General features: G+C 38.9%; 1 protein-coding gene across 4 annotated transcripts in view; it reads left to right on the forward strand.

The window, feature by feature from the left end:
• Positions 1 to 17,809, forward strand: part of TRIM37 (tripartite motif containing 37) — a 136,922-nt gene extending 119,113 nt beyond the window's left edge. The window contains exons 23-25 of one of the 4 annotated variants that reach the window (XM_069481109.1): positions 1,071 to 1,181; positions 3,045 to 3,123; positions 17,538 to 17,809. In XM_069481109.1, the coding sequence (XP_069337210.1) occupies positions 1,071 to 1,181; positions 3,045 to 3,123; positions 17,538 to 17,541 (194 nt within the window). In that variant the 3' untranslated portion in view covers positions 17,542 to 17,809. Of the gene's footprint in view, positions 1 to 1,055; positions 1,182 to 3,044; positions 4,136 to 17,537 lie in introns of those variants that run through there. The other 3 variants (XM_069481112.1, XM_069481110.1, XM_069481111.1) reach the window with 3 other exon arrangements.
• Positions 17,810 to 18,318: the final 509 nt, after the last annotated feature.

Here is an 18,318-nt window from a genome sequence, read left to right on the forward strand (position 1 = left end):
CCTCCCTACAAAAAATGAAAAAAAAAATAAAAAATAAAAATAACTAGGCATGAGGACACGAGCCTGCAATCCCAGTTACTTAGGAGGCTGAGGCTGGAGGATCCCTTGAGCCCAGGAGTTTGGGGTTACACTGAGCTATGATTATGCCACTGTACTCCAGCCTAGGGGACAGAACAAGACCCTGTCAGTAATTTTAAAAATAAAGCGGGGGAGAATTTTAGCTTTATGCAGGGTGTGGAGTTTCAGTCTCAGTTTCAACTCCTGTTCTATGGTATGTGTATTTTTCTATCCCCAATGCAGTGTTAAAATCTTTACACCAGGCTCTCCAGGGTAGCTGTAGCCAGGGTAACTGTAGCATCTGACCCACTAGTAGAAGTATCCTTCTTTGTTTCTGACACCTGTGGATTTCCCTTCTGTCTTTTAAATGTGGCTGTCCATTAAAATAATATTTTACATTTATACTTTAGCTAATCATAAGGATTTGCAGCAGAAATATTTTCAGGTTTTCTTAACCACTATATTACTGAAATAAATACTTTTATAGAATTTTTCTTTTAAAATTCAACTGTTGTACATAAAAAATTAGAGGCCTAACTAGGATAGAAACTAATTTATTGATAGAATGGCCATAATTTTTGATACACATGTACTATGTGTGTCTATATAATTTTATGTTTTAGGCTAGAGACTATTACTATGTCTACACTGAACTAGGATTAAAAGAGTTATTTCTATCTCTGATGACTCCAGAAAAAAAGGTTTGATTTGGAAAAAATGTTCTCTGTATCATGAAATTAATACTGGTTTTAAATTATAACTTGCAGGTACTGTGGAAAGGGCAATTTTTAACTTCAAGAACAAAAATAAAACCACTGCTCTAAGTATCACTAGCTAAAGAGAATTGAGGTTTGTGTGGTTACTTTCATCTTTGTTTAGTGTTTAGGTTGAATTCTTGGCATTTGATGTAAAATGCAATAGGAATCTCAGTTTGGTAGATAAGGATGTATCCATTGCCTTCCACTTACAGTGGTTTCTTCTCAGAAACACATTCTTCTCTTCTTTCCTGCCAGGAATGAGTAGCGACAGTGACATCGAATGTGACACTGAGAATGAGGAGCAGGAAGAGCACACCAACGTGGGCGGATTTAACGATTCTTTTATGGCACAGCCCCCAGATGAAGGTGCAACACATGATGTCATTTTACACAGATTAATAAAACCATCGCTGCTGCTTCTTTTCCTTGTTGTTGTTCTGCTGCTACTTCTTCCGCTCTGCTGCTTTTGCTTCTTCTGCTTCTTCTTTTTTTTGTAATTATTGTCATTTGTGAGACAGCATTCTTTGGTAAACTATATGGTGAGTACTGACAAAATTTGGTAGGTAATGTCTGGCTTGGTTAGCACCCAGAGAGTGCTGATTATTGGGTAGGGAAAGGATCCACGGCCTGCTTCTATATATAGCCTGTGACCTGAGAATGGCTTTTATGTTCATTGTAAACAGTTGTAAAAAACAAAAAAGAATTTTCAACAGAGGCCATTTGTGGCCTGCAGTGCTTAAATATTTACTATCCTTTATAGAAAATGTTTGCCAACCCCTGGGGCAGTTTCAGATGTTTAATTCCTGCCCCCATCCCCAGAGATTTTTCTAGCCTTCTCTTTTTCTGATGTCTTAGAAATGCATGTAGATTATAGAATCATCAATTTTTTTTTAATTTTTAAATTTTTAATTTTTTTTTTTTTTAAGAGATAATTTCACTCTGTCACCCACCCAGGCTGCAGTGCAATGACACAATCATAGATCACTGCAACCTTGAACTCCTGGGCTCAAGGGATCCTCCTGCCTCAGCCTCCAAGTAGCTGGGACTATAGGCATGCACCACCCATGCCTGGCTTTTTTTATTTTTATATTTTATAGAGGTGAGGTCTTGCTGTATTGCCCAGTTTGGTCTCCAACTCCTGGCCTCAAGCGATCCTCCCAACTTGGCCTTCCAAAGTACTGGGATTACAGTGTTGGGATTTCCATGCCCAGCCTTGGAATCATCAATTTTTACTTCCTCCTACCCCCAAAAAAATTCTTAGGAAAAAACTCATCAAGGGAAACCTGCTGTGAATATTTTCACTTGTTTGCTTCTGTTTTTATTTGCATTTATTTTACCTAAGTATTTTATAAATAGTTTAATATTCTGATTTTTTTGATTAAATGTATTTTATTTAAAATTTCATAAACTTCATTTTTTATGGCAACCTAATATTCTATCATATGGATATACCATAACCATTCCATTATGAAGCAGTTTTCTAAAATTTACAGATTAAACAATAAAAGGATATACTGTGAAGTTAGAGAAGTATTCATTTAAACTTACCCAGAGAATTTAATAATCTGAGCATCCCTCTGCAATATTTCCTGGAATTGTCAGGCTTGTGCTAATTTTTAGATTTATGTTTTACATATTTCCCTGGTGGTCTAGTATCTTTTTCAGAACAGAGCCAAGCATTAGATGATCTGTAAGTATTAAGGCATCTTTAATAATTTCCTCTGCTTCTAAAAGAGGCATCCAAATTTTGGGCATATTATTTTGAGTGCTGGTGCATTTTTGCATTGATGTTTTTGCATGTGCAATTTAATTGGCTTTGAAATGTATTTTATATTTGCAGTGTCTTGAAGTCTTGAGAGTGTACATCATTATTTCTTGTTCCCTTCTTCAGCTGCTCCCACAGTGTCCCTAGGAGGACAAAGTGGAAGCAATGCCTTTCATCTTCTAATCGTGGGTGTCTCTCTCACATCTTTTCTCCTTTATTTTTCCTTTGTGTTTTCTTATACCTGACTTCAGGTCACAAATTATCTGAAGTCAGAGATTTGTTCACAACCCAGCACATTCTTATCACTTAAATAACACATTTAAAGATCATTTAAAGACTTGGGAAGGAAAATATTCTTCTTATTATATTATGTGCTTTTAAATTTCAAAAGTTTTTGGCTTGGTCAGAAGAGTTTGTTAAAAAAATAAATTGTAAAAGTTTTATCTTTTTATTTTCTATCTTAGATACACATTCCAGTTTTCCTGATGGTGAACAAATAGGCCCTGAAGATCTCGGCTTCAATACTGATGAAAACAGTGGAAGGTAATTGCCAAATCAAGAGAACTGACTTGCAAGATAACCTTGATCCTGAATTTTGCTGTAGTTGGTGCTCAAATTTGCCATCAGTCAGATAATCAGATTTGATCTTATTTTTTCCTTATCTCTACCTGAAATAGTAATTTGGAAACTATAAGAAAGTAGCACAATTCTAGTATGAGACAGTAGTACATGGGGGAAAAGTCAATAGGGTGGGAAGAGTTCTTTGTAATGTAATGAAGTAACAATATAGTCCTCAATTAATTTAGCAAACTTGTACATTCACGAAAGGCAGTTTGTCTGCTACAACAGAAGGCCAACTAACTGCCAGAAAATGTTCCTACGCACAGTGCATGCACTCAGTAACCTGCTCAGCATCGGTGCTCTTCTGTGTTCGGCTAGACACTCGGTTGTGTTTAAATGACCTCCTTTATAGTCAGAGTTTTAATCACAGTTATAGTTTCATTAGTGTCTGTAGATTAATGAGTGGAGCAATTATTTGTGAACAGATTCTGCCCCATAGACATTTTGTGTGAATAACTGAAGTAACACTAGACTGAATTTCCTTTTTGGAGTATGTTGACAAACTAAAATTTATCTTTTCTCACTTGTTCAAGTACAGGCACACTTTTTAATGGCACATGATCTCTCTGTTGTGTGATTTTTGCAAATGTAATTTTGAATAAGTTCATGTGGATTGCTTATGTTCCTCGTCATGTGGACACATGTAAGATTATTTAAAATTATTTCATTTTTTCTGCCTCTTGTTATATAACTATAGTGCAATGAATATTTTCAAACCCTCTTCTTTATTTTCATTAGCTGGACATTGAGTTCAGTGTCAGTACACTCAAGGATTCATACATACTGCACAATGACTTACAGCAAAGTGAAACGGTGATACAAGGTTTTCTTTCACACTCATAATTAGCTCAAAATAATTGCCAAGCTTTGCTATTATGCTCCTGCATTTGTGTTTGAGCTGCTATATATCTGTGAAAATGACACTGAAAGTTGACTAAGAGACTATTGACAAAGCATGAATAATTATATATACATGTGAGAGAAACTTCACTATTATATTTTACTTAATGAATATTGTTTACTTTTCCATGTCTAATATCTTGCCTGAATGCCGTGATTCATAGTTTACTTTTGTTCAAAGTAGTTTGCACTTTTTGTTAATAAAATAAACTTGAAAAAATATGCCTCTGCTATTTATTAAAAGTGGGACCAGAAACTCCCTTTTTCTCCTCATATTGCCTGTGGCTATTTAGCAGTGTAGATAAGATCAGACCTTTGGTTAGTTTGTTTTTAGTTCCGTGATGAGACGTGATGGGCAGCTTCCTTCCCAGTCATTCTAAAATCACAATGAATTTGAAAGACCAAAAGATTTCTTTGGAGATGATAGTTTTTAATTCAGACTTGTTAGTTTTAGTAGTGAAGTCTTTGGAAAATGTAATTCCTGCCCCAGTTCCTGGTTGTCTTATATATTAATACTAAGTCTGCACCCAGTTCCTTAATGATGCCAGGCACACCGGTGTTTTCCCTCTTCCTTGATATGGTTTGCCTACCTTGGCTGTGCGATTTTAGGTAGCAGTGAGGGAGGGAAGAGGCACAGAAGAATCAGTTGCTCTATTTTGCTCGTTCCACTTTCTTGCACTTTCTGTACCCTGATAGAGACCTCACTGGTTTTGTTTGTTTGTTTTTAACCTTTCCTCTTTTGCTGAAGGGCATAATTTCTCTTAGACCAGCGGTCCCCAACCTGTTTGGAACCAGGGACCAGTTTCATGGAAGACAGTTTTTCCAGGGATGGAGGTGGTGGCGGTGGTGGGGGGTGGGGTTCAGGATCATTCAAGCTCATTACATGTATCGTGCAGTCAAACCTCTCTGCTAATGATAATCTGTATTTGCAGCCGCTCCCCAGCGCTAGCATCATCACTGCCTCAGCTCCACCTGGGATCATCAGACATTTGACTTTCATAAGGAGCACACAACCTACATCCCTCGCATGCGCAGTTTCCAGTAGGGTTTGTGCTCCTGTGAGAATCTAGTGCCGCAGCTGCTCTGCCAGCAGGCGGAGCTTATGTGGTAATGTGGAGAGGCTGTAAATACAGACGAAGCTTCCCTCACCTGCCCTACTGACCTCACGCTGTGTGGCCTGGTTCCTAACAGGTACGGGTCCTCCGTCCCTGGGGGTTGTGGACCACAGTCTTAGACTTTCTGCTGTTACCTTGTCTTCAGTATGTGGTATTTTTATCTCATGTTCATTCCTGGAAAATTTCTCCTTAATATGGTTTTCTCTTAGGCTTAAAGATACAGGATTAATGCTTGTATTGTGCGTGAGCATATTGCTTCTGTACAACTTTAACAACCTTTGTCATTGAATCCTTAAGTAAACCTTTGAAGTGGATGGATGTACCCTGCCCATTTGGTAGAGGAACCTGAGGTTCAGAGAGATTGCATGATTCTCTTAAGCTTTAACACGACTGGCAGGGATGGAAAGAATTGATCTGGTGCCTTTTCCAGTTCACCACACTTGAACCAAACTCAGCATTCTGACACCTAGTAATTAAAAACCTAAAGATTATCCTGTTTTTTAATCTTTTAATTTTGAGATTAATTTTAGATTTGCAAAAGTTACAAAAATCATGAGTTCCCATACTCTTTGCTTAGCTTCTCCTTTTGTTGATGTCCTACATTATTATAGAACATTGATCAAAACTAACAAATTAATCTTGGTTGTAGTACTCTTACCCAAACTACTGAATTTGTTCCTAATTCACCAGTTATTTCGCCAACGTTCTTTGCTGTTCCAGGATCCAGTCCGGGATCCCACATTGTATTTTGTTACCATGTTTCCTTAGTATCCTCTAGTCTGTGATAGTTCCTTAGTCTTTCCTTCTTTTCGTGACCTTAATATTTAATGTTCTTCTATTTGGGTTTATCTGATGTTTTCTTATATGAAGTTGAGGTTAGGCATTTTGGGGAAGGCTGCTGCAGAGGTGATGTGCCCTTCTCAGTGCGTATGATATTTTTTTTTTTTTTTTTTTGAGACAGAGTCTCACTTTGTTGCCCAGGCTAGAGTGAGTGCCGTGGCGTCAGCCTAGCTCACAGCAACCTCAAACTCCTGGGCTTAAGCGATCCTCCTGCCTCAGCCTCCCGAGTAGCTGGGACTACAGGCATGCACCACCATGCCCGGCTAATTTTTCTATATATATATTTTTAGTTGTCCATATAATTTCTTTCTATTTTTAGTAGAGACGGGGTCTCGCTCTTGCTCAGGCTGGTCTCGAACTCCTGACCTTGAGCCATCCACCCGCCTCGGCCTCCCAGAGTGCTAGGATTACAGGCGTGAGCCACCGCGCCTGGCCTCAGTGCGTATGATATTGATAATTTTTATTGGTGATGTTAACCTTGATTGCTTGGTTAAAGTGGTGTCTGCTTGTATTCCTTGCTATTTCTTCCTCCATAATTAGTAAATATTTGGGGCACTTTGAGGTTATGCAGATACCCTGTTTCTACTAAATTCTTGCCCACTGATTTTCGATGACAATTATCACTACTGTGTTCTGATGGTAGTTTTCTAGTTCTCTAATTTCTTCTGTTTTTTTATTAGAATACTATAAGGAAAAGTTGCCCCTTCTTCCCCATTTACTTTTTTATTCAGCTGCTTATTTATATTAGTGTGCACTAATGTGTATTTGTTCTTTGAGTTTGACCCCATACTGTCATTATTTTGCACTTGGCTTGTTCCAGTTTTGGCCATTGGAAGCTCTTTCAGATTGACTCTTGTGTCCTTTTCATATGTCCTGTTCTTGGTTTTTTGTTTTTAGTATTTCTTTACTTTCTGACACCATGAGATAATCGAAGCTTATCCCTGCCCCAGTCATGGAGTCAACCACTTCTTGGGGGAACCATTGTTTCTTTTATTGGAGAATAGTATTTAGAAACAAAGATACAGGTGCTGTGTACTTACTGTTACTAGAGTGTCACTGCCTCTAGTCCCTGTCAGTGGCTAGAATAGGAAATACATGCATACAGTCATCCCTCAGTGTCTGTGGGGAGATTGGTTCCAGGACCCCCACAGACACCAAAATCTTATGCCCCTTATGTTCCCTGGTCATGTATGCCTTATATAAAATGGTACAGTATTTGCATCTAACCTACGTATGTCTCCTCCCATATACTTTAAATCATCTCTAGATTACTTATAATACCTAATACAATATAAATGCTATGTAAGTAGTTGTTATACTGTATTTTATCATTATATTTTATTGGTTTTTTTTAAAAAATATTTTCAATCCATGGTTGGTTAAATTCACAGATGTGGAACACCAGGGCATAGAGGGTCGACTGTACTTACTCATGCCAATACACGCATTTATATGTATTTCTGTATATATCTGTGTAAAACTATTTTAAAGGAAAACTGTAAAGCCTATATTGCTACCAGTTCAACACCAGTTGAGCTCCACAGGGCTCTTTCTAGCTTTTGCTCTTAATATTTATAATGTCTTTTCTTTAACAGTGAGAAGCCTGGCTGTCATTAGAAACAAACTTACTTATAAATTATGCAAACTAATACACAAACCAAGTAGTGTCAGAACTGTTGACCTCTATACCCCTGTGAGAAACAAACTCGCCACCTAGAGTATAGTGCTTGTGTACAATTCTTTTTGTCTTTATCTTTTCAGTTTTATGAGACTCAGGCCTGCCCACTGTGCCGAGAGGGCTCCTGGTATCTTTTCAGTGTTATGTCAAAAGATGTTTTCAAAGTTATTTAGGTCCTTAGATTCAAAATTACATTAGTTTCTTTCTTTCCTATCCCCTTTGTTGTGATTATGTGATTCATTTGTAATACGGTTGGATTCATCTGTTACAGTCTACATTCTGTCCTCCCCCACATATCCTGGTTGATTTTTAAATTTACATATATTAAAATTCAGTTTATCTGGTATACAGTTCTGTGGGTTTTGACAAATGTCACATATCCACCAACATGATACTACACAGAACATTTCAGCCCTTCCAAAAATTCCCTTGTGCTGGCCCTTTATAGGTAAACACCTCCTCCCACCCCCAGCAGCTCCCGGCTATCACTGATCTGTTCTCTGTCCTTTTAGTTTTCCCTTTTCCACAGAGTCATAATGTGTAGCCTTCTGCTTAGCAAAATGTAGTTAATTTTCATCCATCTTGTGGGAATCAGTACTTCATTCCTTTTTTATTGCTGAGTAGTATTCTACTGTATGGATATACGACAGTTTATTCACTTACCCATTGAAGGACATTTGGGTTATTTATAGTTTAGGGTGATTGTGAACCTTATGAACATCGGTATACAGATGTTTGTGTGCACATAAGCTTTTACTCTCTAGGGCTGCAGTCCCCAACCCCTGGGCCACCGACCAATACTGGTCTGCAGCCCGTTAGGGACCCTCCGCAGAGCTCTGCGGCACCCCATCCCACCCCCTATCCGTGGAAAAATTGAATTCCATGAAATTTAGGAAGGGGGGCTCACAGCAGGAGGTGAGTGGTGGGCAGGTGAGATAATTGTCATCTGTATTTACAGATGTTCCCCATTGCTCACGTCACACCTGAGCTCTATGCCCCCCACACCCCACCCCCACCCACACCCCATGGAAAAATTGTCTTCCATAAAACTGGTCCCTGGTGCCAAAAGGTTGGGGACTACTGCTATAAGTTATTGTATGTCTAGGAGTAGGATTGCTGTGTGTGTGATACAGAATTGTCTGGCCTTTGTCCCCAATTCCTGGGAAGTCACCTCTAAATCTTTGTCATTTCCCAAATGATAGGAGTTATTTATGGTGGGCCCTGCTAGTTTATGCTAACAAGATGGCTCAGGACGGGGTCTGGCCATACCAGAAAGGCCAACCATGTGATTAGAGGGTTGGGGCTCTGAACCATGTGATAGCCTGGTTGAGTTCAGCCTCATTGCCAACGATTCAATCATGGCCTACATAACGAAATTCTGATAAAAACACTGGACACTGAAGCTTGAATGAGCTTTCCTGGTTGGCAGTACTCTGTATTGCCATACATCAATATGCCAGGAGTGTAACCTCCCAGATCCCACCCTGTGTCTTTCCCTTTGGTTCATATTTGTATCCTTTTGTCATCATAAAACTGGTCATAAGTGCTTTCCTGGGTTCTAGCAAATTATGAAACTTGAGTGGGACAGTAGGAATCCCCAAATTTGTAGCCAGGATCAAATTAAGGGTGGCTTCAGGACCCCTGGACTTGGACTTGGTGTCTGAAATGAAGGCAATATTTTTTTTTTTTTTTTTTTTTTTGAGACAGAGTCTCACTCTGTTGTCAGGGTTAGAGTGCCATGGCGTCAGCCTAGTTCACAGCAACCTCAAACTCCTGGGCTCAAGCGATCCTCTTGCCTCAGCCTCCCGAGTAGCTGGGACTATAGATCCCGGCTAATTTTTCTATTTTTAGTAGAGAGGAGGTCTCCCTCTTGCTCAGGCTGGTCTCCAACTCCTAAACTCAAGCAATCCTCCTGCCTCAGCCTCCCAGAGTGCTAGGATTACAGGTGTGAGCCACCAGCCATGTGGGCAATTTTAGGGAGGATTTTGCCCTTAGCCTGTGAAATTTGGCCTATCTTCCAGGTGATTGGTGTCAGCACTCATTGTACTGGGTCATATAATAAGTATATTCTTTTTTTTTTTTAAGTATTACTATATTATGCCATAAGGCAGTATTTTATACATTAACTCAGCTTACAGTAGAAACATTTTATGTACAACTATAGAGTAACTGCTGCACAGATAGCTCCAACTTAAAAAATGGGTTGTAATTTTAAAGTTTGTTGAGTTGTATGTTATATAAATTAGAAAATATTTTCTCTGTAGAAAATAGTAAAAATGATAACATTTCCCAAGTCAATTTAAACCAAATAGTAGCTGAGTACATTATGCATTTATAAATATGATTTGAATCCTAATAAGTATATTCTTAACTTGATAAGAAGCTGCCAAACTTCCATTTTGAGTTCTAGTTTCGTCTCACAAACACTTGGTACTGTCAGAAGTTTTTGTTTTAGCCATTCTGATAGATGTGTAATGGTATTTGTTGTGCTGGGAATTTTTGCATCTATATTCAGAAGGAATATTGGTCTGTAATTTTATTGTTTTCATCTGATTTGGTATCAGAGTAATGCTGACTTCATGAAATGAATGTTCTCTTTTCTGGGAAAGAATGTGTAGAGTTGGTGTTATTTAACTGTTTGGTAAAATTCACCAGGGTAACCATCTGGAAGTTTTCTTTTTCTTAGGTGTGGTGTTTTTGGTATTTATCCTACTTGGTGTTCTCTGAGCTTCTGTGTCTATGGTTTCATGTCTGTCATTAATTCTGGAAAACTCTCAGCCATTACTTCTTTAAATATTTCTTCTACCTGTTATCTTTCACTTCTGCTGCTAGGATTCCAATTATATATGTGCATATGTTACACTGATATTGTCCCATAGCTCTTGTCTGTTATGTTCTGGGTTTGTTTTGTTTTTCTTTTTTCTTCACCTTTTTTCTGTTGTGTTTCAATTAGGGTAGTTTTTGTTAACTTATTTTCAAGTTTACTGATTCTCTTCTAGCAGTGTAGTGTCTACTGATTAGCTATTTGACGACATTCATCATATCTGTTTTTCATATCTAACATTTCTATTTATAATTCTACCATTGCTGAAATCACCCATATGATCTTGCATGTTGTCCACCATTTTTTAAAAATATATTTGTAAGGTTTTTGGATAGACCGGCGCCAGAGAAAGAAAGACGAGCAGAGTTGAAAGGGGTAATGAGGCTTATTGGGGCGCTCCCGGGCGAGGTTCACGGGCCTCGAGAGAGAGGCCCGAAAAGTCGCATTGCCCAGAAGTTTTGAGTGGGCTTATATATGTTTTTAGCGCTGGGGGTGGGGTTTCTTTGGCGGGAAGATTTATAGTGGGGAGAGCAAGGAATTTTCCGTTGCAGTTTTAGGGTGGGTATTGAGAAATAGGAGGGGCCGGTATGTGTGGACTCTAGGAACCCAGACTCATATCAGGGTAACCGTCCAGGTGTGGTCATCCTTTAACTTAGCTGGGCCTTGCAGGCATCGTCCTTGGCAGGTCTCGTGCGCTGCTGCTTTTCCCATTAGGGAGGGGAGGGGTGCCCGCCACCAGCCTTACAATATTAACCATAGTTATTTAAAATTCTCTCAGTTTCAAAATCTGTCGTATCTGAGTCTGGTTCTGATAATTGCTTCATCTCTCCAGAGTATGTTTTTTTCTTGCCTCTTTATGTGCCTCTGTATTTTGTTAAAACTGATACATCTCGCATAGGACAGTAGATAACTTTGGGGAATAGTTTCTACCCCTGAAAATGGGCAGGCCTTTCCTGCTGCTTGGACCTTTACTGCAGAGATTGAATTGGTCTAGTAATTAAGAGTTGCCCTTGGTTTGGGTTTGCCTTTGCTCTGATTAACCTTAGTGATTTCAGGTTCCTATAGTCATACTTTGTATTTCTGATTGGGGTTGGATTACCAGAGCAGTGTCTCTTCTGACCCTCAGATTACAGGGTCTCTGTGTTTTTCTTGCTCTCCTGTCCTCCTCCCAGAAATACTCTGTTATTTGAAGCTTGACTGTGGGCCGGGAAGGGAAGGGACTGGCATTCTTGGATTAAGCTACTCTTTGAAGTACTGTGTGTGGCGGGAGGGTGTTCTCAATTTACTTGTCATTTCCCAGCTGCTTGGTACCTCAGTGGTATTTCTGCCCCTTCCCCAGGGGTGGGGCTTTTCTTCCCTCTGCTGCAGTGACTTTTTGCCAGTGTCCTAAGGGCAGCAGTATTTGTGGCCCTTTTCTCCCACAGAATAATACTTGTGTTCTAGAGAGGAGATAGGGGAAAGGGTCTGGTGAGTTTCTTGACCCTCTCCCAAGGCTGCTCTATACCTCTCCTGGGCGTGCACCACAGTTCACACTTCTTAGAGCTCTTACCAGTCTTTTCTGTGAGCACCTGGTAGAGTTTTTGAAGACAAAGCCTGTGAGAGCGGGCAGACTGCCCCAATTTCTGCAGGCCTCCAGGACTTCACACTGTATTACAGCCCATATTCTGCCTTCACCAGTCATCACTTTAGCTAAACTGTTCCGTCCAGTGTCTGCTCACAGCCAACCTACATAAACTAGTGCTAGTGCGTCCTACAGGTTCCCACCCCTCTCTCCATTTGGGGCCATCGGTTACTCTGCAACTCGAGTTTTGCAATGGATTTGGAAAAAGTCATAATTTGTAGTTAACCTGGATCTTTTTCACTGTAAGGGTGAAAGCAGTGTTCCCAGCTCTACATCCCAGAGTGGAGGCTGGAAGTGCTGTGATTTTTTAAAAATATGTAAAGTACATTTTGTTGGATTTAACATGAATCTAATTAATTTTCAAACCACAACTCAGAAAATAATTATCTAAAATTTTATTTTTAAATTATAAAGGTGATATTATAGAAATTTGGAAAATAGAAAACTCCAAGTTTATATTCAAGGCAACTTGAATCTATGCTTCCAGATTAAATAAATAAATTTTTAAAAAGAAAAAGGAAAACTCCAAGAGCTGTTTTCCTTTTTGCATATTCATTTTAGTCTCTATGTGGTGATATTTTTAGATTTCTCCTTACTCTACCTCTGGTTCCCCCATCAACCAATACATGCCTTCATAGTATAGATTTATAGAAGTTTTAAAACTATGGCTAGGGATGCTCAAGAGCAAAATGGAAACGTTAGCCCCTCTGTAGTTGGGGAGGTAAACCGTATGGGCTGCTCTATTCCTAAACACTCTTTTCTCCGGCTGACGCCTTGACGGGGAGTCTTGTATGCATGCTCTACAGCGCTCTGCCCAGCCAGAGTCCTCCTTGCCCGAGTCCTGCAGGTCCATCAGTGTCTCCTGATGTGTATTTGGGAAAGGCTGGTCCATAGGCTTACTTCCTATTTGGTCGTATTTGACCTGGTGAGCCCATAGCAACTTTGTCTTGATTGGCCACCCCTAATGCTCTGGCTGTCATATCAACCAGTGTAATGACTGGCAGGGACCACTTTTTCATCCTTGGTTAAACTCCAGTTACTCATTTGGAAATGGTTTCTCCAAATGTATCATTTCTGGCAGTTTTTCCCATTTGTTTCCCTGGTCTGTCCTAAAGCAGGATCAGAAAAATCCACTAGAACCTATGTGCGAGGGCCCCTGCTTTTGTATCATGAGGGCAGGGCACATCTCATCTGGAGGTTCCACGACTGGGGAAGCATCCCATAGCTCAGCATTAGAGGCATGCTAGACCCAACTGCCCAGGGAGGAGTGCTTTCTTACTGAACAATACTTAATGGTTTTGAATCGCAGAAAAGAACCTGGTTTGTTTGAAATGTAAATAAGGAAGGATCTTCCATAAGGGTTATTCCTGGGCCAAGCAAAAGTAGGTTTTCTAAAGTGCAATAGTAGAGTGTTCTTTACTGATTGCTGTTAAGATGACAGATGACAACCTTGCAATCAAAGGAAATGATCGAATACCTTATCAATGAAGACAATCATGTCTGATAATTTGGTAACTTGGGTAAATTTCTCTTGAAGTCAAATGATTTTACTGTACCTAGTAGTTCATTTATATCTTGCTGTGTGCTACTTCAGAAAGAGGTATTCCTTTTGAACCAAGTAATAACTATATTTTAGGGGATTTTTTTTAAAGTGTAAATAACACTTAATGAAGATGTTCTTTTTCTATCATTCCCTGCTTTAGCAAGCCCCTTCAAGTTATCATCCTTTCAGAACTTTCTCAATTCTTACCTCTTTGGGTTCTATGTAAAGTCATGCAAAGGACTGAATGAATTTAGGGAATTAGGAATTGAATATTGAAGATTGTTGTAACTTTGTGAAAGTAACTTTAAAGGCCTTATGGTGAGGAAGAAGACAGGACAATGCATTGTTTGTCTTTTCAGGTTTGACTCTGTTAAAATAGAGATAAGATTGAATGGACTCTTTGTGGCAATAAGATACCAAATTATAAACAAGACCCAAGACCATGCCAGCCAGGGGTTAAATCGTGCACCCCCACACTTAAAGGGTAGCCTATTTAATATGTGTAACTACCACAAGGTTTTTTCTTTTTCTCTGTGTCTAGCAGCTGAACAAGCACTGGCCCCGGGGAATAAACACTACTCAAACACTTGCAGCTCTCCTACCCCCAGGCACTGACTGACACCCCCACCCACCCACCCACCTTCCGCCAGGTTCCACAAGCCACAACTGCTTTGATTGGACAAGAGACCGATTTCAGGAATTTTACTGATAAAACACTACAGACTCAAAAGTTTTGGCAGGCTCCTGGAGTCCTGTAAAAGACCTCTGGATGTAAAGAGCTGAACTCCACCTCATTTTAATGTTAAAACTCCACCCCAAAATGAACAAGGGATGTGTGTTACAAACGCATTATGTCACTGTGCACTCGTTTGCTCCCCCTCATAAATATTCATAAGACTCCCCACCCCTTGCTAAATAAGTATGTTAAATCCTACGAGTCATAAAAGCCAGCTTCCTCTCCCCTTTCTGCAGAACGCGTACTTTTGGCCTTCCCATGGTCATGCTACCTCAATCTGCGGATTGTTATCTTGCTGAAAAAGTTTCTCTTTTCTCATGATTGTTTTGATAACAACTTCATCCCTTTCGATGCAGGTGTCTTACTCAATTGGCTTCACTTCTGTCCTCCACATTGTCCTTTCTTTTCTATCTTATCCACAATCCTCCAGAAAGACTTGCAGCCACAACTCACCTGATCATTTTCTTTCTTCGAGTTTGAAACTAAAAGGGGAAAGCCTTAGTGAAAGGGAAAAACTTGAGTGGTTGGATGCCGAGTTCTAAGCACGAAGTCATTGGGAGATTTGTGGGGTCGCCATTTAGCCCATGGCAGGTCCTAGTCCTCTCTCTTTCCTCTTAGGATTCTAATGCCTCTGTCTCCCTCTCCCCCCAGGTAAACTAGCGGTGAAAACATGTGTAAGAGGAAATTGATCTCTTCTGTATTTTCTGGGGAAAAATAATGTTATGGCAGCACTTAGCAAATTTTCTTTTTTAAATATTCCAAGCTTAAGCAAACTGCCTCAGGGTAGTTTTTTCCCCCCAGTTCTGAGGGAATCTGCCCAAATTTAAACACTGAATAACTTACCTTTCCTTTAAATAAAAACACAAATGACTAGTGGTTTTAAGTTGTTGGGTTTTATTAAGATAATTGGCAAGATTTCAACATACTCCTTACCTGTATGAACAGTTTTAATAAAATATGAAGGATCACTCATGATTACAACTGAACTCAAAAGTGAGCTGTAGAGCAGGTTTGTAAATTGATAAATTCACTTGGTAAGGAATTATTCACTTCATTCGTTTCACTCCATAGAGAATTATTTGCAGAGAAATATGAACAAGAGAACAAAGCCTGTCTCACCAAAGAGCACCTAGAATAAGAGTTTACAATGATGTATCTGTGGATTATCTAATACATCAAAGTTTATTGGAGTATTTCCTTTTTCAAAATCAACTGCTGTGTCAGTCTGGAGTTCCCTGTCCTATTTCATGTTTTATAATTAGTATAATAAATAGTCTTGGAAATGGAAGATAAAATGTTGCTAGAGGGAGTAATTATTTTTGAACACAGTACCATTTTTCTGGAAAATAGTTGTATTATAATACTGGCAGTATCTTATTTTGTTTTGCGAGAGACATTTAAGCTATTCACAGGTCAAAATAGAAGAGTGATTTTCAAAGGTGAAAACAATGTTCTTTCTTTTGCTTATTTATGATCCAAAGAAAAATTGTCTCAAATTAAGGTGTGAACAAAACTCTAGGATCCCCCTTTATGGCCTTGCTTAGGTGAAAATGCTCATTGAGTGAATAAGTTAGGTTTAAAAACTAATAATTTGGATCACAAATTCTCAGCAAGGCTTTGCTGGGGAAGGACGTACTTGAACCACAGCAATTTGATCTGCAAACACCGAACTGCTCTATGCATCATTTTCATCTGCCTGTTGGATGTTGCACTTCTTACTGGCACAGTGTTCCAACAATGGAGTGTGGTTGCCATGAAAATGCAGTGTTGACACTATACCACTATAAATGTGGTCAGAATTAGACTCAGTGTTGACATTGACATTGTCCTTGGAAAAGGTGTTACTTTCAAGGAGCCTCCTACTTAAATAGAACAGTAACTTTAATCTTACTAATTCAAGGACAATGGATGGCACTTCTAGGTAAAGAAAAGGTATGTACATATGTGTTTCTACCCATCCTTTTTAGTACAGACCTAGGTGGGATGAATAGCCCCAGTGTTTGATGCTGTGATATTGCCTAACCTCAGATATCCCTCAAAAGTACACATCTAGAAAGTGAACAAAGAAAACCTTTAAAGTAGGGACTGACTCCCTTTGAAACTCACAGTGAATGTACAAGGAGTTTGTAATGACTTAAGTTGGTGACTTGAAGTCTGTTTCCCTACCAATACTACACTCTCTTGTTTGTTTTTATTAGTTCTTATTCTAACAAAACTTGTTTAGCAGGCAAACAAATTGATGCAGATCATGTTAGATTGAAAAAGGGATACTGCCACTCTTCAAAGATTGAATGTAGAACTTTCACCACCACTAAATTACACAATGAATATAAGTACAAAACACATAATTCACAGATTATACTTCAGCATTAACAGTTAATATATATTATATACTTTTATATCTGTCTAATATTTTTACAATCACCAGATACACCATCATTAAATACAAGTTACAGAAATGTGTAGATACCGTTAGTTAGAGGGTTACTTATTGCTTACTTCAGCAAGCAGCAAATAAGGGCACAGGATTTGAACTGAAGGGAACTACTTTCTATCACCAGTGGCATTAAGATATAACACTGCATTTCACAAAGCACTGCTTTTTATCTAATTTATAGAACCAAGAGCAGCATATATCGGACCAATAACCACTACTTTAGTATTATAGAATTTTAAAGGAGTTACCTTACAAATGGTACCTAACTACTCTATAAATATGCATGTTGTGAACAATGAATAGTAGCTATTTTTACAATATTGGTTTATAACGACCACACTAGAACTACTTTGCTTTATTTTCTAGAGAGCTAATGGTGTGGGAAATGGAATTAACACTGCTATGTAGTCAGACCTACAAAATCCAGACCCTTACAGATGGGTCTTTGTCTCAGTTTCATCCATTTTTTTCCCCACTGAAAAATCCTATCACGTGTAACTTTTTCCTTTCACCTTCTTTACTCTGATCAGAAACATTACCAATAGACTATAGAAATTTTTTTAAATTTGTTTTACTTAGCCAAGCACTTTGGACTATAATGTGTACCAATATTCTGCTGCCTCTGTTTTCTTGTTTTCTTAGATAATTTGATTTGGAACCAACACTGCACCTGATGGGTTGTTAACAAGATCTAGGCCTCAGAAAATGACGTGAGTGAGGTCCATGTGTGGGGGCAAAGCATCAGAATGATGAAAGATTCTAATTCTGTAGTTGGAGCCGTGTTTACTCCTTTTCAACCATGTGTCACAGACTTGAGAAAAGAAGAATTGACTTCCAAATCAAGAGAAAACAAATACTGAAAAAAATCTTACATTCAAATTTTTAAAAATAAAATCTGTAGATTAACAATCTGATAATAGCTAAAGTGAAGCTGTTTTTATTTATTTATTTTTTTATATAGCTATACTGGCAACCGAAATATGCTACAGTTATCTATGTCTTTAAAATTCAGGAATTTCAGTCCTACGTTATCAGTCTGGGGAACATAAAATAATTGTATTATCATGTAAAAATATGATTAGCCAATGGACATTTGTCAGCAAGAGCGCTTAGCGCATCCTAACAGTATGAGTAATCACTGCAACGGGCTGCCCTTGGCCACTGGCGGGGCTAGTCCACAGTTGACTGAGGGAGGGTAATACCCAGACATTCATGATTCTCAGAGAAATCAGAGGCTGCTTCACTGAATGAATCATTATTTGCTGTCTTTAAGTGAAGATACGCTTCTAGCTTGAAACCATAGAAATAGAAAAAACTAGGTAATTCTAAAATATCAAGAATAACTGTTGAAATGAGAAGCAGCGTCCTGTATCTGCAGTCAGAAGCTGCATGTAGCAGGACACTGGTGCGTCCTCCAATTATG

Source organism: Eulemur rufifrons, chromosome 9 (genome assembly GCF_041146395.1).
Source record: "Eulemur rufifrons isolate Redbay chromosome 9, OSU_ERuf_1, whole genome shotgun sequence".
In the NCBI taxonomy this organism is placed as follows: Eukaryota; Metazoa; Chordata; class Mammalia; order Primates; family Lemuridae; genus Eulemur; species Eulemur rufifrons.